This window comes from Lithobates pipiens, unplaced genomic scaffold (genome assembly GCF_037356315.1).
Source record: "Lithobates pipiens isolate NorthernLeopardFrog02 unplaced genomic scaffold, aLitPip1_a1.2 Scaffold_18, whole genome shotgun sequence".
NCBI classification, from domain to species: domain Eukaryota; kingdom Metazoa; phylum Chordata; class Amphibia; order Anura; family Ranidae; genus Lithobates; species Lithobates pipiens.
In genome coordinates, this window is record NW_027507758.1 from 105630504 (window position 1) to 105655979 (window position 25476).

General features: G+C 43.0%; 1 protein-coding gene across 1 annotated transcript in view; it reads right to left on the bottom strand.

The window, feature by feature from the left end:
• LGALSL (galectin like) overlaps positions 1–25476 on the bottom strand; it is a 97681-nt gene that overhangs the window by 47489 nt on the left and 24716 nt on the right. The window contains exon 2 of the mRNA XM_077485970.1: positions 13753–13824. Coding sequence (XP_077342096.1) covers positions 13753–13824 — 72 coding nt within the window. The remainder of the gene's footprint in view (positions 1–13752; positions 13825–25476) is intronic.

Sequence of the window (25476 nt, forward strand, 5' to 3'; positions counted from 1 at the left end):
TGCTTTTATTTGTCAGCCTTGCAATGCTTCATGGGACTTGTAGTTCCACAACAGCTGGAGGGCCACAGGTTGATCACCCATGATCTACAATATGAGATATATTTATGGAATTTGTATTTATTTTATTTTATTACTAGTAATGGCAGCGATCAGCGACTTACAGAGGGGCTGCGATATTGTGGCGGAAAAATCGGACACTAATGCCGCGTACACACGATCGCAATTCTCGTCAGAAAAAGCTCTGATGGTTTTCCCGATGGAATTCCGATGGAATTCGGCTCAAGCTGTCTTGCCTACACACAGTCACACCAAACTCCGATGGTTTATAACGCGGTGACGTACAACACGTACGACACGACTAGAAAAGGAAGTTCAATAGCCAGTAGCCAATAGCTTCTGTCTCGTAGTTGAATCTGAGCATGTGTGATTTTTGGCGTGTCGGAATTGCATACACACGATCAGAATTACCGATTGAAAGTTTTTCCGTCGGGAAAATTGAGAACATGCTATCAATTTTTGGCTGGCGGGAATTCGGACAGCTAAATTCCAATGGAGCATACACACGGTCGCATTTTCCAATGAAAAGCTCCCATCTGACTTTTTCTGGCTGGAATTTCGATCGTGTGTACGTGGCATAACTCACACTTTTGACACTTTTTTGAGAACCACTGACACTTGTAGTGCAGAGTAGATTTGCCTTTAGTAAATCAACACCAATGCATCTTTCTTGTCCATTCACAGAGACAGAAAACACAGGGGTGTGCTTCACAGTGACAGTCACTGTGACCATAAGAGGCTATCACAGCGATCAGGTGACCCAGAATCGGCCTTTCTGGGTCCCGATCATTAGAACGGGGCCCGAGGTTCTCGGTGAGACCAGCACAAAGGGAGATACGCAAATATGCAGCCACATGGAAAAAAAGGCCCAGTCCAGTGGGGCTTTATATTTCCGTGCGGTCAGCGTTAAGGTAAAAAAGTTTTAATTTTAGTACCACTTTAACCTCTCCACATGGAGTAACTAAGCAGCAGTTGCTGAGCAGCAATGGAGCTTTCCGGTTTTGGTCTGGTGCTCCTTTTGGCATTTCTATGGCTTGAGCTACCATTGGGTGCCCTTGGAGGAAAGCCTGGGTTTGTAGGAGCTTCCTCACCAGAGCTATTCAGCTTGAATAAACACTACACTTGCAAGTCTAAATTCCCATACACACTATCAGTTTTTCTGCTGAGTTTTTACTTCAGATTTACCAAAACCATATACTATGAGGTCAAACCCTAGGAGTTTCAATTTGTATGTAATCAGGCAGGCCTTGCACTACATGGTTTTGGTAAAACTGAAGGAAAAACTCAGCAGAAAAACTGACAGTGTGTATATGTTGTTCCAGAGTCCATACAACTGACAATGTCTTCCGTGTGAGGAAAATAAGCAAATTCCATTTTCTTAGAAATCCCCTGTAGTGCAAAGGAGTGAATTCTTTCCACATGTTTGTCCTACAGATGATTCAGTCAGTGCTGGAGATGTGTGCAGAATGTTAGTACAGGACAAACAGAAAGCGTAATGAGTCATTACCCCAGACTCCGACACACCCCCAGTTTTAATCTAATGCTAATTACACACATTATAAACTGCCCTATCATTACTACAACTTGTCAAACATATTGCTACATACACTTCATTCTTTCCACTAATTCATATTTACGGCACGATGAAATTCCATTCTATTGATACAATTTTTATAGCTTTATTCAGTACAGGAGGGAAACAAGTAACCTTATAACTGCAGCTTTTATAGATCCTTCTTGTTTGCTGTCAATGGAAGCCTACATGCTTGGAATCCTCGAAAATGGGGTATTATATTGTGTTTGTGTGTATTAAAATGTATTAATGTGTATTTTTCCCCCACAAAAACTGCTGTGCAAATAACGTGTGACATAAAAAATTGGAACGCTCACCATTTTATTCTCTAGAGCAGCCTTTCTCAACCTTTTCAACACAGAGGAACCCTTGAAATTATGTTCTGGCCTCAGGGGACCCCTGCTAAAAATTACTTTATCTACAACTAATGATAAATTAATGTGATGGCCATAGGGAAGAATGCTCCTTATAACTATGGTCATTGGGAAGAATTACCTCCTTGTAGATAGCCAAAGAGATCATTGGTGTTAGTGGGAACTTATCTGAGAGGCAAAAACTGCTCATTGCTCAAGGAACCCCTAGCAACCTCTGGAGGAACCCTGGTTGAGTAACCCTGCTCTAGAGCATCTGGTTAAAAAAAAAAAAAGACATATATATATATATATATATATATATATATATATATATATATATATCTTGCGAGCTACCAATAATATACAGTTGTGTGAAAAAGTATTTGCCCCCTTTCTGATATTTTTTTTTTGCATATTTGTCACACTTAAATTACTCCGATTATCAACATTTTTTATTATTACACAAAGATACACAAAGTAAAAACAAAACACAGTTTTTAAATAATGGTTTCATTTATTAAGGCAAAGAAGCTGTCTAAACCTGTCTGGCTTCATGTGAAAAAAGTAATTGCCCTCTAAGCCTAATAACTGGTTGTGCCACCTTGGCGGCAACAATTGCAATCAAGCGTTTGCGATAACTGGCAATGAGTCTTTCACATTGCTGTGGAGCAATTTTGGCCCACTCTTCTTTGCAGAATTGTTTTAATTCAGCCACATTGGAGGGTTTTCCAGCATGAACGGCCTGTGTAAGGTCACGATACAGCATCTCAATTGGATTTAAGTCTGGGTTTTGACTAGGCCACTCCAAAACCTAAATTGTGCTTTGTTTAAACCATTTGGAGGTGGACTTGCTGCTGTGTTTTGGATCATTGTTCTGCTGCATAACCCAACTGCACTTGAGCTTGAAGTCACAAACTGATGGCTGGGCAGGCCCCTTTAGGTTTTTATGGTAGGGCTCAGAATTAATGGTTCCATCAATTATGGTGGTAAGTTGTCCAGGTCCTGAAGCTGAAAAGTAGCCCCAGACCATCACGCTACCACCACCATGTCCGACTGTTGGTATGATGTTCTTGTTATGAAATGCTCTATTCGTTTTTTGCCAGATGTAACGGGACGCACACCTTCCAAAAAGTTAAATTTTTGTCTCATCAGAATATTTGCCTAAAAGTCTTGAGGGTAATCAAGATGTTTTTTGGTAAATGTGAGATGAGCGTTTGTGTTCTTTTTGGTCAGAATTGGCTTTGGCCTTGGAACTCTCCCAGGGATGCCATTTTTGCATAGTCTCTTTCTTATTGTTGAATCATGAACACTGATCTTACCTGAGGCAAGTGAGGCCTGCAGTTCTTTAGATGTTGTTCTGGGTTCTTTTATAAACTAAATGAGTCGTTGTCATGCTCTTGGAGTAATTTTTGTAGGCCAGCTACTCCTGGGAAGGTTCACCACTGTTCCAAGTTATCTCCATTTGTAGATAATGGCTCTCCCTGTGGTTCGCTGGAGTTCCAAAGCCTTAGAAATGGCTTTGAAACCCTTCCTAAACCTATACATGTACATTACTTTGTTTCTAATCTGTTTTTGAATATTTTTAGATTGTGGCATGACGTGTGGCTTTTTGTGATCTGTTAGCGTGCTTCACTTTGTCAAACAGCTTCTATTTATGTGATTTCTTGATTCAACAGGTCTGGCACTAATCAGGTCTGGGTGTGGCAAGTGAAATTTACCTCAGCTTTCCAAAACATTGCCGTTAATCACAGTTCATTCATGATTCAGCATGGGAGGGAGCAATTCATTTTTCACATACGGCCAGGCAGGTTTGAACAACATTTTTCCCTAAATGAAATAATAATTAAAAAACTGCATCTTGGATTTAATCTGCTTATTTTCGTGTAATATTAAAATTAGTTTGATATCAATCATTTAAAGTGGTTGTAAACCCTTACAACCAACTTTGACCTACAGGTAAGCCTAGATTAAGGCTTACCTGTATGTCCAAGAAATATCTCCTAAACCTACACGGTTTAGGAGATATTTGCCGGAAGACAGGCACCGCTGTCTACGGCGCATGTGCTGTAGATAGCGGCACGCAGGCGCACTGAGCGCGTCGCGGTCAACGGTGATATGCCGCGAGTGGCGGCTCCCGTGCGCATGCGCGGGAGTGACGTCATCGCGGCTTTGCCGAATGACAGTGGCGGAGAAGCGAGACCCACCGAGAAGATGGATGCGCCGGACTATAGGGGACAGCGGTGACTTCGCTGGCTTCTGTGTCAGGTAAGTGACACATAATGAACTACTATGCGATGCATAGTAGTCCATTATGCTTTACCTTTGCAGAGAATGAAAGAGGAAGTCAACTCATCAGGGTTTACTTCCTCTTTAAGTGTGAGAAATATGCTAAAAAATAAAAAAATCAGGACGTGGCAAATACTTTTCCACACAACTGTATGTGTTCAAATCCTAGATGTTCAGTTGCTGGCATTTATCACGTCCCATACATTCGTGCTGTGAGTATTAAATATATGAATGCTGCGCTATACTATCATTAATTAAATCCGAGTAGATAAATTGATATTCTATACACAAAAAATTAAGTGAAAAATTGTGAATAAAGTGCTACAGTGCATGTGACACAAGCCAATATTAGTATTCAAATAAATCAAAACTGCATATTAAATCATAAAGTCCATTTAAACATGATCCAAATCTTGCAATGGTGTTCCAAATGTGTTCATGTCACAAAGAACCCAGAGGTGGTTCGTTTGCGTGTATAGACCAAATTTAATTGTGAGGTCACATGCTATGGGCTGAGCAGATTCACACAGGGAGGGAGCACAAGTATTTTGTCACGTGAACACGTTTGGAACACCATTGCACTTGTAGCACTTTATTCACAATTTTTCACTTTATTTGTTGTGTATATAATCTCAATTTATCTACTCGGATTTAATTAATGATATTGGTATAGGGCAGCATTCATATATATATATATATATATATATATATATATATATATATATATATATATATATATATTTTTTTTTTTTTTTTTTGGGATGGTTCTAAGTAATTGTATAGCAAAAAAATGCAGATTTTTTTACATATAAAGAAAAAGTGTCAGAAAGGGGCTGGTCATCCTCTGGGACTGTGACATCGTAAGGGGGCTGGGTCGCCATGTGACATCAACCGGTGACCCAGCCCCTTGTCCCTATATAAGTCGCCGCGCACCGCGTCCCTGGCATTGAGGCCGGAGAGAGCGTCGAGTCAACATCTCCAGAAGAAGAAGAACGGAAGGCGGCAGCGGCAGCGACAGAAGACCGGGCCACCGCTAGTAAAAGAGCTGGAAGAAGAAGCGGTGGCCCGGCAAGAAGAACCAAAGAGGGGGACAAGACCCCCGAAGTCGGAAGAAGAGGGTGGCGGCGAAGAAGAAAGCCGGGCTCCTCCGCTAGTAAAAGAGCTAGCAGAAGATAGAGGAGCAGTCCGGCGAGAAGACTCCCGAAGACGGAAGACCCCCGGAGCTGTGCAATAAACTATTTTAACCCTGTGTTGTTTTTTTTTTACTTTTTTCACAGGTGAATGGGTAGGGGTACATTGTACCCCATACTCATTCACATAGGGTGGGGGGCCGGTATCCGGGGGCCCCCTTATTAAAGGGGGCTCCCGGATTCCGATAAGCCCCCCGCCCGCAGACCCGGACAACCAACAGCCGGGGTTGTCAGGAAGAGGCCCTTGTCCTCATCAACATGGGGACAAGGTGCTTTCCCCAAGGCACCCCCCCATGTTGAGGGCACACGGCCTGGTACGGCTCAGGAGGGGGGGGCTCGCTTGTCCCCACCCCCTTTCCTGGCCGGCCGGGTAGCTGGCTCGGATAAGGGTCTGGTATGGATCTGGGGGGGACCCCCACGCCGTTTTTTCAGCGTAGGGGGTTCCCCTTAGAATCCATACCAGACCTAAGGGCCTGGTATGCTCTCGGAGGGGGAACCCACGCCAATTTTTTTTCATAAATTTGGCGTGGAGTTCCCCCTTCAGAGCTAATAATTCTGTCAGAGTCGCCTCCGTATAGACGGAGATCCAACTTGGAGGCGACCTCCATTGAAATCAATGGGTACCAGTCGCCTACAAGTCGGATTGAAGTAGTACAGGAACCTCTTCTGAAGTCGGAGCGACTTCAGTAGCGTGCATTAAGACGGCTCTCATTCACTTACATTGATTTTTAAATTTTGTCTGACCTGATGCAACTAGGGGCAACCTGAAGTTGGATCTGAGTCGCCCCTGTGTGAACCGGCTCTAAGGAGAGAGTAAAGTTTCACTTTAAAACTGCACTGCAGATGTTATAAAACTGTTCAGGTGGCTGCAGAAGGTGCACTTGCTGCAACCACAGGCTGTTACTGCGAGTTGGGGTCCAGCCTGCAGCCTAGTAGATGATTGGTTCTCTGCTGTCATCAGTATTTACTGCCGAGGTCCTGAGGCCATGTCAGAGGAATGCACAGCTATTCCAGCTTCCACCCAGGCTCCCCTGCAGCATTTATAATAGTGATATGCTGATAACAGCAAGCAATCCATCACTTTTATAGATGAGCTGGACCACCACCATCATTAGGCAATAAATACATAATGAAGTATATATATTATTATTGATTATTAATTTGCTCCCATGGAATATCCACCTGTCATTCAGCATTTTTTTATTTATTTAGGAGACCAATACGTGATTCTTTGATTTTACACTGGGTCAATCCAGAGGAAATGTCCATTCCTAATTTTCTTAATTTTAAAAAATACTGTATAATAATTTAGATCAGCTACAGATTTTAAGTGAACCTGTACTTTAGTTAGCACAAACCTGTGCTTTGCCCATGCAAGGAAAAGCAGCAGGTATACTTTATTGTTTGCCCCATTAGTAGCACTTTTCTACCCCACCACTCCATTTCGCTCCCAGAAGTGAAAAAAACCCTGAATCTTACTGGTATGTTGGGAATCCATGTGACTTACACCCTATTCTGTCACCCTAGAATGCTGGGGCTGTCCCTTGGCCACTCAGGCACCCAGGAGCTGGGGGAGAGAGTCCCTCGTGCCTGTGTAAGCTTTATGCTCCTCTCTTTGTTCCTATGGATCGAATGGCATAAGCAAAGCATAGGTTCACTTCAACCTTTTCGCTGCCAGAGCCATTTTGCGTTGTTTGCACACATGTTTAAAAAATAATTTTCGGCCTGAAATTTGCATAAAGCCCCAAAACATTATATATTATCTGAAAGCAGACACCCTAGAGAACAAAATAGTGGTAGTTCCAATTTTTGTTGCCATACAATATTACCGCAAAGGCTTCACTAAAGAAATGCATCAAAGTTTAGTTTTTGGTAAAATATAAAAGTTATAAAAAGAGTAAAACGAAACCCAACATGTCAAACCTTAAGTTTGCGCATGCCAGTGAAAAAGCAAAAAACTTAAGTATTTTCCATAGGTGACACTTTAAAAGCCTACTACAGGTCATCAGTTTAGCGTTACAGAGAAGGTCTGGTGCTAGAATTATTGCTCTCATTCCGGTGTGCATATCGATATGTAACATGTGTATTGCAATCAACGTTTCTTATGTGTAGGTGCCCCCAATGCATGTGTTACATTCATACATGTGGGGGGGGGGGTTCCTTCATAAATGCTTCAGGGGGGATTTTATGTGCTCGGGTGTGACTTACATTTTTTACAATGTAAAATAATTTTTTTCTACTTAAAGTTTTTTTTTTTTCATCACATAGGGGACAAAAAGTCCCCTATTGTAGAGGAAACACTGCTTCTATCTTACAGCCAGAAGTCAGCTTGCCAGATATACACACACTTTCGGCACTCCTGGGGGCTGCAGGTGCTGAGAGTGTATGTAAAACCCCCCACTGTCAGCAGGGCTGCTGTTAGAAATCACGGTGCCCTGTACAGCTACAAAAATATAACATTATATTTTTACTAAAATGCCATGGCTGCGATGCTATGCTTTGCAGCCATGGGAGAAATTGAACAAGATCCATTCAAATAAATAGCGCTGCTCTGAAAGTGCCCCGCAACTGTGTGCAAAGCATTCTGTTGTGGAGCATCAGTGTGGGGTTAAATCAGGTGGTGAGGCGGGATATTGCTTCCCACACCTGGAGGGAGAACGTGGCAGCGATGCAGGGGGATCCACAAAAGTCACAAGGCAGTACCCAGGCCCCACTTTTGAACTGATGCAGCCCGGGCCCGGTATAGGAGGGCAAGCTGTACTGCCTTATCAGTGGCCCTAACTGTCAGGTTTGTATGAAATATGGTCTTGGCAGTGACAGGGTTAATGTTAATGCTGAGCTGTATCCAGTAACTATGGCAATCATTGTTAGTCCCCATGCTGGGTACACTCAACGACCTCCACCATTCAGCAAAGATCTTGTTTTTTTTAAAAAAAATAGGAAGCATTCTCTGATTGGACAAGGTTGTGATGCTATCTGCCCCTCCTTTCCACCTCATCCAATCAGAGAATGCTTTGTATTCATTGGAAACATATAAGACATTTACTGAATAGCAGAGATGCCAAGCAATAGACTCTATATTCAGCAGAACCTTCAGTGCTGACTGTATGTAGCACAGGCTACTACAATGAATATCAGCTTTTTACTCCAGATGCACAGTGCACCTTTCTAGCACAACCTGGTTCAAACCAAGGATAAAGCTGCACATACACTGATCGAAATACGGCCAGTTCAGCAGGGACCGGCCAAATTCCAATCAGTGTGTGGCTCTCCCTGATTGACAGGTATTAATCGTTTGATTGACTGCTGTTGAAGTGTATTCTGAGCAGGAGCTTACATCGACCTTATTTGTGTGGATCACATTTTTTTTTTGTTCAGCCTACTGGCTGAAAAAAAAAAGACAACAGTGCATGGCCAGCTATATCTGGTCTCCCACAGTACACAGAACATGGAAATGTAATTATTTCAGTAATAAGTAAGCTAATTATCTTTTCTCATCAGCAGTACATAGCAGTCTTATGACTTGTATCAGTGTCTGGTTAAAGCTTGGAGGAGGAGTTTTCATTCTTCCCGAATGTCCTATGAGACTGCAGGATCCCTGACCCTCTGTCTGGACAGTGCTGATTGGCCCAGTGCTGATGCATGCACATGTACTCTCCCAAGAAAAAAAAAAACCTCTCGCGCAAAACACACCAAACTGATCATGCGCAGCCTGACTCCATATTTAGGAGTCAGTGAAAGAAGGGGAGGATCAGAGAAGACAGGATCAAACAGCCTTTTTACACAATGCAGAGGATTAACCCCTTAGGTTCCACAGTGACATATTCTTTCCTGAATATACAGACTGATTTTAATGTTGTGGGTTTAGTAACACTTTAAGACTGACTGGGTTTTACCTAGAGCCAGGAGGCCAGTGGTGGCAAACTTTCACTCTATGCCTCACAGAACGCCAATCCCTGCCCTTTACTAACATATAACCACAACCCCCACCAAATAAAATGGGTCAGCACTATTAAAGTTAAAGCGGAGTTTCACTGGTTTTTGAGTTTACTAAAAGTCAGCAGCTACAAAAAATATAGCTGCTGACTTTTAATAAACAGACACCCACCTGTCCCACGGTCTTTGTGGCGCTGACATTGTGAGTGTTGGCGCCCGACTGTGACAGTTTGCAGCTGCACAGCTGGGCACACACTGCGCATGCGCGAGCCACGCTGTGCTCCGTCAATGTTCAGGCAATCTTCTGGGACCTGTGACGTGTCCCATAACATTGCCGGGAGGGAAGGGCCACCTAGAAGTCACATAGGCGGCCAGAAGTTCTGAAGGAGGAAGTGGGACAGGAAGTCCCACTCCAAACCAGGTACCCAGCCCCCTCCCCCAAAAAAATGACATGCCAATTATGGCATGTCAGGGAGCGAGGAGTATTTAAAGTGGAAGTTCTTTAGGGTAGAACTCTGCTTTAACAAATATAGTCCAAAATCCATGAATGCACAAACCCAACTGTGCCCAATAAAGAGCTATAGACCTTGATCTTGATGATGTCAGGACACTAGATCACTAGAGCAAGGGGGAGAAGATAGTGTAGAGACCAGTCTGGCCTTGTGGAGGAGCTCAGGTAAGTTAAGCAGGCCATAGATTATGCGATTTTTCTTTTCCTTAACCATGAGTTTCAGGAAAGAAAACCACTCGATTCCCCCAACATAGTCAGTGTTTATGTGGTCAATCGCATGCGGAGAGCCAGGGATCTGTCCCTGCTGGGAGAACACAGTGATTATTGCTAGCGGCTATAGCCACTGGCAATAATTGCATGCTGAATATACCCAAGTCAATCAATGGATCAACTTGGATATAACCAGCCTGCCCATAGATGGATCTTGGATGGTCCCCGCTGAACTGTCCAAGGTCCGATCCATCTATGGCCAGCTTAAATCTTGTTTTCCATCAGCCTTATGCCCTGTACACACGACTGGTTTTCCCGTCGGAATAAACTCCGAAGGTTTTGTCCGACGGAGTTCTGATAGAGTTCCACTGAAACTGTCTTGCCTACATGCGATCACACCAAAGTCCGATCGTTAAGAATGCCGTGATGTACAACACGTACGACAGGACTACAAAAAGGAAGGACAATAGCCAGTAGCCAATAGCCTCCGTCTCATACTTGCTTCAGAGCATGTGTTGTTTTTGGTCCATTGGAACGGCTTACAGACAAGCGTTTTTTCCCGATAGGAATTGGTTCCATCGGAAAGATTTAAAACATGTTCTATTTCTAGGTCCATCAGAATTTTCGTGAAGAAAAGTCTGATGATGCGTACACACGATCGGAATAAACTTTGAAAAGCTTCCGTTTGGACTTTTTCTGTCGGACATTCCGCTCGTGTGCACGAGGCATTAGATCTACACGAACTGTTATCCTTTGCACTGCTTGTACACCTTCCACTGCAAGGGAGAATTTTTAGATTTCCTGGGGTTCAGCTTTAAATATGAGAGCTGCAAATCTTGACTTGTTTTTTAAGGAGCAAGTTCCAGGATTGCCATCCTTATCCATCCTTCATTGTTGATTTATGTACTTGAAAAAAGAATGCAAGTTAGGTGCCTAATATACGTATGCATCTCCCTGTGCAGTGGCAGTAGCTATTGAAGCTAAAAATAAAGTCGCCAGCCCTGGACCAGTCACCTTCAAAAACAAGTCAGCAATGGCTGCTCTCATATTCCTATCCTTAAAAGCTTCTATTAAGGGTGTCTAAGACCTTGTCAGATTACCTACACCCACAATGCTGATTACCTACTTACTGTACATTCACAGCACATTAGGTACAGTAATATTCTTCAAAACAAAAGAGAGATTAGGTTCCAAAATAAGTGTTGAAGGAACCAGTTTTGAATGAGACTTCAACAATACGCACAGCACACTATACAATTTCACTATATTATTTGGAACACAATGGGGATCACCTACAAAAAATAATGCAGTTGTGTCCAATAACAACTAGCTAACAACAAATGACAGTTGTGATTGGTTACACTGGTTACCATGACAACCATTCTGATTCAGATAGGCGTTTGGTTGGTGTCTTTTTAAAAGCAGAAACCGCGCAAGAGCTCCCAGCTAATGCTGGTCAAATCACAACTTAATCAATCCAAACAATATTTTGCTTAAAGCTTTTCTAAAGGCATTTTTTAAATTAAAATAATAAACATGTTATACTTACCTACTCGGTGCAATGGTATTGCACAGAGTGGCCCCAAGCCTACTCTTCTGGGGTCCCCTACCACCGCTCTTGGCTCCTCTTCTGTATCTGCCACCATAGCAAGTCGCTTGCTATGGGCGCAGATGTATGGGTTCTGCTCCCGAGTCAGGCTGTGTGTGTCCATAGACACACATAGCCTGGCTCGCCCACCCCCCACTCTCTGCTCACAGGATTTGATTGACAGCAGCAGGAGCCAATGGCCCCCACTAACCAATACAATTTGGCCCTCATCAAAGTCGCTTAAATACTTATGCTTATCCATTGTTTTTCTACTTTCAACACATCAACTTCAGGGACAACATGTTCATTTGCTGCCTGATATATTCTACCCACTTACAGGTACCACTGTCATGAAATAATCAATGTTATTCACTTTACCTGTCTGTGGTCATAATGTTATGGCTGATCAGAGTATATTACCAGCACTTCAGGTTTTATTCATTAGTTAAAAAATAAAGGTGAAAACTCTAAGCCGCGCACCTTGGATCCAACAATTATAAAGTGTATATAAATGTAAACAAATAAATAAAGAGCAGCCCGTAGTGTAATCAAAGGTCAAATTGTGAAATGAAAATTAATAATTTCATATCGCGCTCAAATGCATCTAAAGTAATCAATATGGGTAAATATTTTTTCAATAGTAAAGTCCATAAACCACCACCGATTCTTCAATCAGGTGCACAGCAATGTATAAAAATTCAGTGACAGGAATAGGTGCCATCTTCCACCGATTTAGGCAAACATCCTACTCACCAGACCGATCAGACATCCATGACAGGTGTCAGATAAGTAGAGATGTATATAAAGATGTATATAAAGATGTATCCACCAAGTACAGATGCCTCCTGCCAATGATGCAGCCAGACAAGAATCATAAATCAACGGAGAACTCCCCAAAGTGTAGCTTGTAGCCGTTTATTCGTAAAAGTATTTATTCCACTAAAAAAGCACATAAAATGGAGCCGGTATGCCAAGCTGCGTTCCACCTGTGCTCAAATACAATGGCGGAAGTGACGAATCACGCACTACGTAACAGGACGCGTTTCGTCAGCGCATCTGACTTCATCAGGGGTCACATGACGTGACCCTTGATGACAATGATAATGTTTGGGGGTTCTAAGTAATTTTCTAGAAAAAAATACAGATTTTAACCTGTAAGCAACAAGTGTCAGAAAAAGGTTTAGTTTCTAAAGCGGAGTTCCACCCGCCCCTTTAAAAATTAAACGTCGGCAGCTACACATACTGTAGCTGCTGACATTAAGACAATTACCTGTCCTTGAGTCCAGCGATGTCGGCACCACTGCTGATGTTTCCATCAGCTGTTTGGGTGCTGCCGCTGCCACTGTGGGTAAGGGAGCCTGGCAGTGTAGCCCTTTAGCTTCACAACCGGGTCCCTACTGCGCATGCATGAAGCGGGCTGCACTCTCTCACTGGCCTGGCTGAAGGGGAGGGAGGAGGAGGAGGGGAACTGAGCTACTGATGTAATTCACCGCAGGCCGGTAAAGGGGACAGGATACCTGTAAATAACAGGTACCCGCTCCCCCCGAAAGGTGCCAAATGTGGCACTGAAGGGGGGGAGAAATCAATTTTTTGGGTGGAACTCCGCTTTAAGTGGTTAAACTGACCTCAGTTACAGACCGAAGTTCATCCCTTTGATCTAAAAGAACCAAATGATACATTGTATATAGTTATGTCTCAGCATTGATAAACATTTGCCGGAGGCTCTTTTTTTTTTGGCAGCTGTGAGTGAGCAGTGAACGTCTCTGTACTGTTTGCATAGAATCGTGGAAATGCCAGATTAAGATCGTGAGGGGGGAGATCGTGATTTTTTTTAACGATTAATCGTGCAGCTCTATTGCACACAGACTCATGAAATAGCTGTGCATCCAGAGCAGGAAAAGACGGCCCTTTGCATGGGTGGAGGAATGGGTACGCCCCCTGTAAATGAGGCCCAATGATTAAAAATCTTATTTTTTAAAACATTCAGGCATTCAAGACTTTATTAGACAGTTCTACATGTATATAAGAAAATGTAGATAAGAACTTACCAATCGTGGAAAGTAGACCTCTGCTTGAACAGGTGACCCCAATGGACTGCTTAGACGCCTGCTGTCCAACTGCTACAAAGGGAAAACATGACATATGTCAATAACTATAGCTTGGGTGAATGACCTTCCATAAATAGGTGCCTCCCGAGTCCCCACCGTCATTTATTAGGATGCACTTTGCCACATTCTTATACTCAGGGACTAGGCCCGCTGTCAGTTTTCCTGTAATACTGAAGTATGTGTTGTGATTTCTGACTTAACTTTGCTTGGAAATTACATAAATACATTTTTCTCTTAGGTCTGGTTAACACCTTTGCATTTTCTTGTGCGTTTTAGATTTAAAAACGCATTTGTGTTATGAATCCAACAAACCTGTTCACATCTGTGCGCTGTGTTGCAAAAAATGAGGCATATCTGGATTTCTGTGCATTTTCATGCCCAACTGAATAATGAAAATGTGTCTTGGAGTATAACTAAAGGCAAAACTTTTTTTAGTTTTGGATAGAGTAGCGGTGGATTAGAACACCTGTCAAGTTTTATTGCTGTCTGTGCTTCCTTTAAGGAGATACAACCCTTCCTATTTGCCCTGTATACCATTATCATTGAAAGTGAAAGTAAAAGAAAATGCCAAATTTTGGGCTGTTCCCAGAAAAGTAATAGAGGGGACATCTTCCCATGAGGAATACTAGTTCTGGTGACCTGCGGGGCCCAAGGAATTCCCTTTATTTGCAGGGATTTCCACTCACTTCCTGTTTGGCTATGGAACAGGAAGTGAAGGGAAATCTCCGCAATGGGAGAGATGGCGGACAAAAAAGTTATAACCCTCCATTACTCTAGCCAAAATGAAAATAAAAAACGTTTTGCCTAAAGTTCTACTTTAACCGCTTGCGGACCAGCCGCCGCAGTTTTACTGCAGCAGGTTGGCTCCGCTGCGCGAAATCACATTATTCTACGTTATCTCGCAAGGTCTGTATAGCAGGCGCACCTGTCCGCCGTGAGCTCCATGAGTCAGACCGCGGGTCCCGCGGACTCGATGTCCGTGGGGATACCCACGATCGTCTCACGGAGAGGAAGAACGGGGAAATGCTAATGTAAACAAGCATCTCCCCGTTCTGCCAAATGACACCGTCACTGATCACCGCTCCCGATCACAGGGTGATGTGTCACACGTAGCCCCTCCCCCCACTGTTAAAATCACTCCCTAGGACACACTTAACCCCTACAGCGCCACCTAGTGTTAACCCCTTCACTGCCAGTCACATTTACACAGCAATCAGTACATTTTCAATCGCATTGATCACTTTATAAATGTGAATGGTCCCAAAATAGCGCCAAAAGTGTAAAAATATGTAGATGAATACATAGCGGCCTAAACTGAGGGAAAAACATTTTTGGGGGGATATTTATTATAGCAAAAAGTAAAAAAGAATGTGTTTTCTTTTCAAAATTGACGCACTTTTTTGTTTATAGCGCAAAAAATAAAAACCACAGAGATGATCAAATACCACCAAAAGAAAGCTCTATTTGTGGGGAAAACATGACATCAATTTTGTTTGGGAGCCATGTTGCACGACTGCGCAATTGTCAGTTAAATCGACGCAGTGCCGAATCGCAAAAAGTTCTCTGGGCAGGAAAGGGGTAAATCCTTCCGGGGCTGAAGTGGTTAATGCGCTACAACGAGCGCTAAAAATGCACTAAAAAACAGACTAAAGAAAACATGAATAGATGTGAACCCCTGCTTTAGTGAAAGTTCTGCTTCCTGGCCTCCCCCTCCAGTGCTCTATGTTCACATATCATACATATAATAAAGAGGAAGAGAGGGGGCATGTCAGAACAGCTGTAACAAAAAAAAAAAAATTGGGGGCACGACCAGGACCCTGGAGGTTATTCACATAATAATTATGTGACTGCAAATCTATTTCTGCGACTTTGATTGGGCTTTAAGCCTCACACATACAGTGGGGAAAATAATTATTTGATCCCCTGCAGATTTTGTAAGTTTGCCCACTTACAATGAAATGAAGGGTCTATAATTGTTATCATAGGTGTATTTTGAATGATAGAGACAGAATATCAACCAAAAATGCAGAAAAAACACGACACAAATGTTAATAAAATAATTTGCAGTTCAGTGAGTAAAATAAGTATTTCATCCCCTACCAACCAACAATAATTCTGGCTCCCACAGACTGGCTACAGTATGTGCTCATGTGGTACACAGATTAGTCCTGTCAATTTAAAGAGGAAGTAAACCCTGATGAGTTTACTTCCTCTTTCATTCCCTGTAAAGGCAAAGCATAATGGACTACTATGCATGGCATAGTAGCCCATTATGTGTCACTTACCTGACACAGGAGCCAGCGAAGTCGCCGCTGTCCCCTGTAGTCCGCCGCATCCATCTTGTTGGTGGGGTCTCGCAGCTCCGCCGCTGTCATTCGGCGAAGCCGCGATGACGTCACTCCCGCGCATGCGCACGGGAGTCGACACGCGCGGCAGCTCCATTCTTGGAAATGCCGCGCTCAGTGCGCCTGCGCGCCGCTGCCTGTTTTCGGGCAAATATCTCCTAAACCATATAGGTTTAGGAGATATTGCTTGGACCTACAGGTAAGCCTTAATCTAGGCTTACCTGTAGGTCAAAGTGGTTTGTAAGGGTTTACAACCACTTTAAGAAGGTGCTTTTAACGACAACTCCTTATGTGTATAAAAATCACCTGTCCACAGAATCTCTTTCTTCCATTCAAACCCACCATCATGTGCAAGACCAAAGAGCTGTCAAAAGAAGTTAGGGACAAGATTGTAGACCTGTACAAGGCTGGAATGGGCAGAAAGACCATCAGCAAGAAGCTTGGTGAGAAGGAGACAACAGTTGGAGCGATTATTCGCAAATGCAAGAAATATGAAATAACTATCAATCACCCTCAGTTTGTTGCTCCACGCAAGATTTCGCCTCATAGGGTAAGGATGACCATGACAAAGGTGAGGGATCAGCCCAGAACTACACTGGAGGAGCTTGAGAATTACCACAGTCACCAAACAAACCATTGGTAACACAATACGCCACCATGGATTGAAAGTCTGCAGCGCCCCAAAAGTCCCCCTCCTCAAAAAGACACATGTACAGGCCCATCTGAAGTTTGCCAATGAACATCTAAATAATTCAGAGAAGGATTGGGGGAAAGTGCTGTGGTCAGATGAGAGCAAAATTGAGCTCTTTAGCATTAACTCAACACATGTTTGGAGGAAGAAATATACTGACTATGACCCCAAGAACACCATCCCTACAGTCAAACACGGAGATGGAAACATTATCCTTTGAGGCTGTTTCTCTGCTAAAGGTACAGGCTGAATTTGCCGTATTTAGGGGCCAATAGATGGGGCCATGTATTGTAAAATCTTGGATGAGTACCTTTTTCCCTCAGCCAGAACACTTAACCAGTTGCCGACCGCCGCACGCCGATGTACGTCGGTACAATGGCACGGGCAGGCATAAGGACATACATGTACGTCCCTTGCCTCCCGCGGGTCGGGGGCCCGATCGGGCCCCCGCCCGGTGCCTGCGGCGGTCGGTATTCGTGCGGGAGCGATCCCGGACGAGGGGACGGCCATTCATTCATGGCCACCCCCTCGCGATCGCTCCCGACGAATAGAAATCCCCGGTGACATCACTTCCTCTCCTGTAATGTAAACACAGGAGAGGAAGTGATGTATTCTCTCCTCCGTGTCGGTATTTTTCGTTCCGACACGGAGGAGAGCGGATCAGTAAGTTGCACCAACACTCACACACACAGTAGAACATGCCAGGCACACTCACACCCCCCCTTTACCCCCCGATCACCCCCCCAATTACCCCTGCCCCCCAGTCACAGTGACACCAATGTCATTTTTTTTTTTTTTTTTTTTTTTTTGCATTGGTGTCATTTGTGACTGTAATAACTGTTAGGGCAGTTAGAGTTAGCCCCCTTTAGTTCTAATGTACCCCCCTAACCCCCCCAATAAAGGTTTAACCCCGTGATCACCCCCTGTCGCCAGTGTCACTAAGGCTGGGTTCACATTGCAGCGGTTTATGAGAACGAATGTGATTCGCACCGCACTGCAGTGCAAATCACATCCGATCTCTGTGCGATTCGAGTTCAGCCATTCGCCGCACCCGCCACACCCGCCGCACCCGCCGCAAATTCGCACGGGACCCTTTTTTTGGCCCGCAGCAGAATCGGATCGCATGGGTGTTCACACCATGCGATCCGAGTTTGCAGATCGCACTGCGATATGCGAACTGATCTGGGGGTGTCAGTAACATTTCACTGACACTCCCAGCAGTTCGCATAGGGCAGTGTGAACTGCCGCCGGGAGGCATGCGATGCGGGAACCCGCCGCGCATTCGCGGCGTTTCCGCATTGCTCCAGTGTGAACCCAGCCTAATAAGCGATCATTTTTCTGATCGCCGTATTAGTGTCACAGGTGACGCTAGTTAGGCAGGTAGGTATTTAGGTTCGCCGCAGCTTTTTATAGCGCCAGGGACCCCCATATACTACCGCATAAAGCCCCCTGATTGCCCCCTAGTTAACCCTTTCACCAGTGATCACCATATAACTGTTACAGGTGACGCTGGTTGGTTAGTTATTTTTTTATAGTTTCAGGGCACCCGCCATTTATTACCTAATAAAGGTTTAACCCCCTGATCACCCGGCGGGTGTCATTTGTGACTAATAACTGTTAGGGCAGTTAGGGTTAGCCCCCTTTAGTTCTAAGGTACCCCCCTAACCCCCCCAATAAAGGTTTAACCCCGTGATCACCCCCCGTCGCCAGTGTCACTAAGGCTGGGTTCACATTGCAGCGGTTTATGAGAACGGATGTGATTCGCACCGCACTGCAGTGCAAATCACATCCGATCTCTGTGCGATTCGAGTTCAGCCATTCGCCGCACCCGCCGCACCCGCCGCAAATTCGCACGGGACCCTTTTTTTGGCCCGCAGCAGAATCGGATCGCATGGGTGTTCACACCATGCGATCCGAGTTTGCAGATCGCACTGCGATATGCGAACTGATCTGGGGGTGTCAGTAACATTTCACTGACACTCCCAGCAGTTCGCATAGGGCAGTGTGAACTGCCGCCGGGAGGCATGCGATGCGGGAACCCGCCGCGCATTCGTGGCGTTCCCGCATCGCTCCAGTGTGAACCCAGCCTAATAAGCGATCGTTTTTCTGATCGCTGTATTAGTGTCACAGGTGACGCTAGTTAGGCAGGTAGGTATTTAGGTTCGCTGCAGCTTTTTATAGCGCCAGGGACCCCCATATACTACCGCATAAAGCCCCCTAATTGCCCCCTAGTTAACCCTTTCACCAGTGATCACCATATAACTGTTACAGGTGACGCTGGTTGGTTAGTTATTTTTTTATAGTTTCAGGGCACCCGCCATTTATTACCTAGTCTCACTAGTGTACCCCTAAATTTAGGGGTGTCTACTTTCCAAAATGGGGTCATTTGGGGGGGGTTTGTGCCATCTTGGCATTTTATGGCCTTCAAAACTGTAACGCCCTTAGAAAGCCTGAAGGCGGTGCTTGGTTTTCGGGGCCCCGTACGCGGCTAGGCTCCCAAAAAGTCCCACATATGTGGTATCCCCATACTCAGGAGAAGCAGCAGAATTTATTTTGGGGTGTCATTTCACATATGCCCATGGCATGCGTGAGCAATATATCATTTAGTGACAACTTTGTGAAAAAAAAAAAAAAAAAAAAAAAGTTTGTAATTTTCCCGCAACTTGTGGCAAAATATAAAATATTCCATGGACTCAACATGCCTCTCAGCAAATAGCTTGGGGTGTCTACTTTCTAAAATGGGGTCATTTGTGGGGGTTTTGTGCCATCTTGGCATTTTATGGCCTTCAAAACTGTAATAGGTAGTGAGGAGTGAAATCAAAAAATTACGCCCTTAGAAAGCCTGAAGGCGGTGCTTGGTTTTCGGGGCCCCGTACGCGGCTAGGCTCCCAAAAAGTCCCACATATGTGGTATCCCCGTACTCAGGAGAAGCAGCAGAATTTATTTTGGGGTGTCATTTCACATATGCCCATGGCATGCATGAGCAATATATCATTTAGTGACAACTTTGTTAAAAAAAAAAAAAAAAAAAAAAAGTTTGTAATTTTCCCGCAACTTGTGGCAAAATATAAAATATTCCATGAACTCAACATGCCTCTCAGCAAATAGCTTGGGGTGTCTACTTTCTAAAATGGGGTCATTTGTGGGGGTTTTGTGCCATCTTGGCATTTTATGGCCTTCAAAACTGTAATAGGTAGTGAGAAGTGAACTCAAAAATTTACGCCCTTAGAAAGCCTGAAGGCGGTGCTTGGTTTTCGGGGCCCCGTACGCGGCTAGGCTCCCAAAAAGTCCCACATATGTGGTATCCCCATACTCAGGAGAAGCAGCAGAATTTATTTTGGGGTGTCATTTCACATACGCCCATAGCATGTGTGAGCAATATATCATTTAGTGACAACTTTGTGTAAAAAAAAAAAAAAATTTTTTTTTTTGTCATTATTCAATCGCTTGAGGCAAAAAAATAAAATATTCAATGGGCTCAACATGCCTCTTATCAATTTCCTTAGGGGGTCTACTTTCCAAAATGGGGTCATTTGGGGGGGTTTTGTACTGCCCTGCCATTTTAGCACCTCAAGAAATGAGATAGGCAGTCGTAAACTAAAAGCTGCGTAAATTCCAGAAAACGTACCTTAGTTTGTAGATGTGACAACTTTTGCGCAAACCAATAAATATACAATTATTGACTTTTTTTTTACCAAAGACATGTGGCTGAATACATTTTGGCCTAAATGTATGACTAAAATTGAGTTTATTGGATTTTTCTAATAACAAAAAGTAGAAAATATCATTTTTTTTCAAAATTTGCGGTCTTTTTACGTTTATATCGCAAAAAATAAAAATCGCAGAGGCAATCAAATACCATCAAAAGAAAGCTCTATTTGTGGGAAGAAAAGGACGCAAATTTTGTTTGGGTACAACATTGCATGACCGCGCAATTACCAGTTAAAGCAGCGCAGTGCCAAAGTGTAAAAAGACCTCTGGTCATTTACCAGCAAAATGGTCCGGTCTGAAAGTGGTTAAGATACGACTTGGATGGGTCGTCCAGCATGACAGTAACCCAAAACATACCACCAAGGCAACAAAGTAGTGCCTCAAGAAGAAGCACATTAAGGTCATGGAGTGGTCTAGCCGGTCTTCAGGCCTTAATCCTATAGAAAACCTATTGATGGAGTTTAAACTTCAAGTTGCCAAGCGACAGCCAAGAAATCTTAAGGATTTAGAGAAGATCTGTAAAGAAGAGTGGATCAAAATTCCTCCTGAGATGTGTGCAAACCTGGTAACCAACTGCAAGAAACGTCTTATCTCTTGCCAACAAGGGTTTCTCCACCAAGTCATGTTTTGCTTGGGCATCAAATACTTATTTTACTCATTGATCTACAAGTCGATTGATAATATTTGTATCATGTGTTTGGATTTTTGGTTGATATTTTGTCTCTATCATTTAAAATACACCTATAATAAAAACGATAGACCCTTCATTTCTTTGTTAGTGAGCAAAAACAATCGGCAGGGGATCAAATAATTTTCCTTACTGTAACTTACATTGTAACTCATAACATTTAAACCCCTGGCATGTGAGCGCCACTCAGTCCTTGAGCATTGTGAGCCCACCCTTTATGATGAATTAGCCTTTGGGGGGTTTGTAAACAATAGTAAACAATAGGCTGGGCTCACAGGGATAAGGATTGCTAGTACTGTACTTGCTGGAGCATAGAGAGGGTAAATGGAATTTAGGATTTTCTTTTTTAACCCAGGAAGGTTGTAAAAATAAAAATAAAAATGTAACTGGGGTTCCACTTTAAAAGTGCTATGGGTTCACCATTACATCAAAACCATTGGACCCACTATGCTACACAATATTGTCATTTATTAATATATTTTTTCCGTAATCCTTAAACATCAAAATACATATTTATGTCCTTTTTATGCTTAGTTTAGTTTAGTTTAGGTTAGTTTTAGTTTAATGTTGGAGCCCCTATATGACCAAGGCCTAGCAGAGGATACTCTCAAAAGAGTAATGCCCTGTACACACGGTCGGAAATTCCGATGGAAAAAGTCCGATCGGATTATGTTGTCGGAAAATCCGATCGTGTGTGGGCGCTATCGGAAATTCCGACGGAATACGTTTGAGAGCTGGATCTAAAATTTTTAGACTTTTTCTGATCGTTTGTAGAGAATTCAGATGGACAAAGTGCCACGCATGCACAGATTAAATTACGAGACCAAAGCTATTGGCTACTAGCCTCTACGTAGTCCCGTCATACGCAACGAACGGCACCCCGTACGATCGGATTTTCCGACAACTTTGTTTGACCGTGTGTATGCAACAAAAGCTACGGCCAAAATTCGTTAGAAAAAAATCCAACGGATTTTGTGGTCGGAATGTCCGACCGTGTGTAGAGGGCGTTAAAGTCCATAGATCACATGATCCATTGCATTCCTAGTTTTTGTACTCTTCCATCTTTGAAAGAATACACAGACAGCATTACAAGATTCCAGTTTGAAGCAGGCATTGAAAGTCTGTTCCGCTCCATGAACACACATAATAAACACTATTCACAAAAGGTCAGTGAAAACACGTGTGGTCAAACCTAGTTTTGTTGAGAAAAGAAAATCACCTAAATCATACACAATGCATGACTTTTTTCTAGGGCTGTTACTGATTAAAATATTCGTGTTTGATTAATCGACTTATTTTTTAATCGATTAATCGACTAATTTCAATTAATTATAATGCACATACAGATCTAACTACTTTTAGCTGATCTCCTTGCATTGCAACTCTGCAATAGTCAGTGGTAAATGTGGTATACACTATATACAATCACCCGACACTAGTCAGTTTCCACAATCCATGACTTAACTTCACAGTTCACACAAATACGTTTTAAATTCAAACTGTAGCACTGACGTAAGTATTTTTTTTTTATTAAACTTTAAGAAAAACTTAGAAAGTTAGTTTAACTTTAATTATAAAACTTATCTAATATATTAGATATATATTATATATATTGGATGCCTATAGTAGGCAAGTAGGCATCACTTAAGCCAGTCACGCAGAGATACCAGAGTATTTACATTTTGTTTTGTTTTTTACAACAATGTTAAAAACTGAGCTTATCAAATTTGCCTACAATTAGCTCACTAAATGATCCCAGTTAACCACATCCATATTTGCCATCACTGTCCAGGCTGTGACGTCACCGGACTCCTCCCCCCTTCCCTTTGTTAGCAGATGGAGGCACTTGGGGAAGGGGGGAGTCTGGTGACGTCGATGTCCATGACGTCAGTGATCTCCGACGGAACTCCCTGAAGACCCGGAAGCCAGTGGAGAGGTGAGTACCAATCAAAAGAATTTTGATCGATCAAAAAAATTTACAATTAATCGAGGAATTAATCTTTTTTCTAAAATTCACAGCTGATCCTTACATAATTACCGTATGTTCTGTAAATATTAAGGTACACTTGCTGAAAGTAAGCGCCAAGTGGTTATATCTGCCCACTGTAATTAGAAAAGGAACACCAAATCCAGGATATCGCAGGAGATAGCAGAAATTTGAACTTTGAAGCAGCATGTTAAATACAAGAGTACAGTAATGAGAATTCTGCCGTGGTTGCAAGGAGTATGAGTTAACTTTTTTGGTCACCGTAGACTGCAATGAAAACAGCCATACCCATTATGTAAGTTACAACATTTTTAACCATTTGAGCATTGTAATAATTACACTAATGGGTAATCAGAAAGGCATTCAAGGGGTAACTGTGTACCTAACAAGTACACCATACTACCCCAACATTTTTAGATGGGAATGAGGGACAGCTACTTGCAAAAACGTATGTATGCATAGGGCACACTCCCTGACACACCCCCTTAAAAGAGAATTAATCCAAAAAATTATAATAATAATTTTATTAATTTGATAAAAACTAATTTTACCACTCCTTTTCCTTTATATTTGCTTTTGAAATTAAAAAAATAGGCAATTATAATCTAGTCTGGCTGTATGTACAGAAATTAAATGTTATATACAGAAGGACTGTTCATTTTTCTCCTGTTATAAAAAGAAAAAAAAAGAAATTATAAAAAAAAAAAAAAAAGAAAGAAAAATGAAGCAATTTAGAAATCAGATGAAAGGTTTAGCGCTGGGAAACACTTTTTGAAACATAAAAAGTGCATTTTATATACAACGCTATAGATCAGACCAAAATGAGGGACAAATGAGGGGGAAAGAGGGACTTTGCTCCAAATTAGTGACAGTCCCTCGAAATCAGGGACAGTTGGGAACTATGAGTACACTATATTACCAAAACTATTGGGACGCCTGCCTTTACATGCACATGAACTTTAATGGGTCCCAGTCTTAGCCCTTGTACACACGGTCGGACATTCCGAAAGAGAATGTCCGATCGGACCGCGTTGTCGGATAATCCGACTGTGTGTGGGCTCCATCTGACTTTTTCCGTCTCAATGTCCGACCAACAAAGTTTGAGAGCTGGATATAAAATTTTCTGACAACATGATCCAATCGGACAAAGTCCGACCGTTTGTAGAGAATTCCGATCGGACAAAGTGCTACACATGCTCAGATCAAATTACAAGACTAAAGCTATTGGCTACTAGCCTGAACGTAGTCCCGCCGTAACGAACTAATGTCATCACGTTCCGAACGATCGGATTTTCCGACAACTTGTCCGAACGTGTGTATGCAACACCAGTTTCAGACAAAATCCGTCTGAAAAAATACGATTCATTTTGTGGTCGGAATGTCTGACCGTGTGTGCAAGGGCTTAGTCTGTAGGGTTCAATATTGAGTTGGCCCACCCTTTGCAGCTTTAACAGCTTCAACCCTTCTGGGAAGGCTGTCCACAAGGTTTGGGAGTGTGTCTATGGGAATGTTTGACCATTCTTCCAGAAGAACATTTGTGAGGTCAAAAAGGCCTGACTCTCAGTCTCCACTCTAATTCATCCCAAAGGTGTCCTATCGGAATGAGGTCAGGACTCTCTTATCCATGTCTTTATGGACCTTGCTTTGTGCACTGATCCAAATCATTTGGTGGAAGGGGGATTACGGTGTGGGGTTGTTAATCAGGGGTTGGGCTTGGCCACTTAGTTCCAGTGAAGCATACCAAGACATTTTGGACAATTTTATGCTCCCAACTTTTTGGGAACTGTTTGAGGATGGTCCCTTCTTGTTCTAACATGACTGCACACCAGTGCACAAGGAAAGGTCCATAAAGACATGGCTGAACAAGTTTTGGGTGGAGGAACTTGACTGGCCCGCACAGAGTCCTGACCCCAACCCGATAGAACACCTTTGGGATGAAGAGCAGAGACTGCAAGCTTGGCCTTCTTGTTCACATCATAGCCTGACCTCACAAATGTGCTTCTGGAAGAATGGTCAAACATTCTCATAGACACACTCATAAACCTTGTGGACAGCCTTCCCAGAAGAGTTGAAGGTGTTATAGCTGCAAAGGGTGGGCCAACTCAATATTGAACCCTACTGACTAAGACTGGGGTGTCATTAAAGTTCATGTGCGTGTACAGGCAAGGGCCCCAATAGTTTTGGTAAAATAGTGTATACATCAGCCATAACATTAATGACCAACCACCTAATATTGAGGATG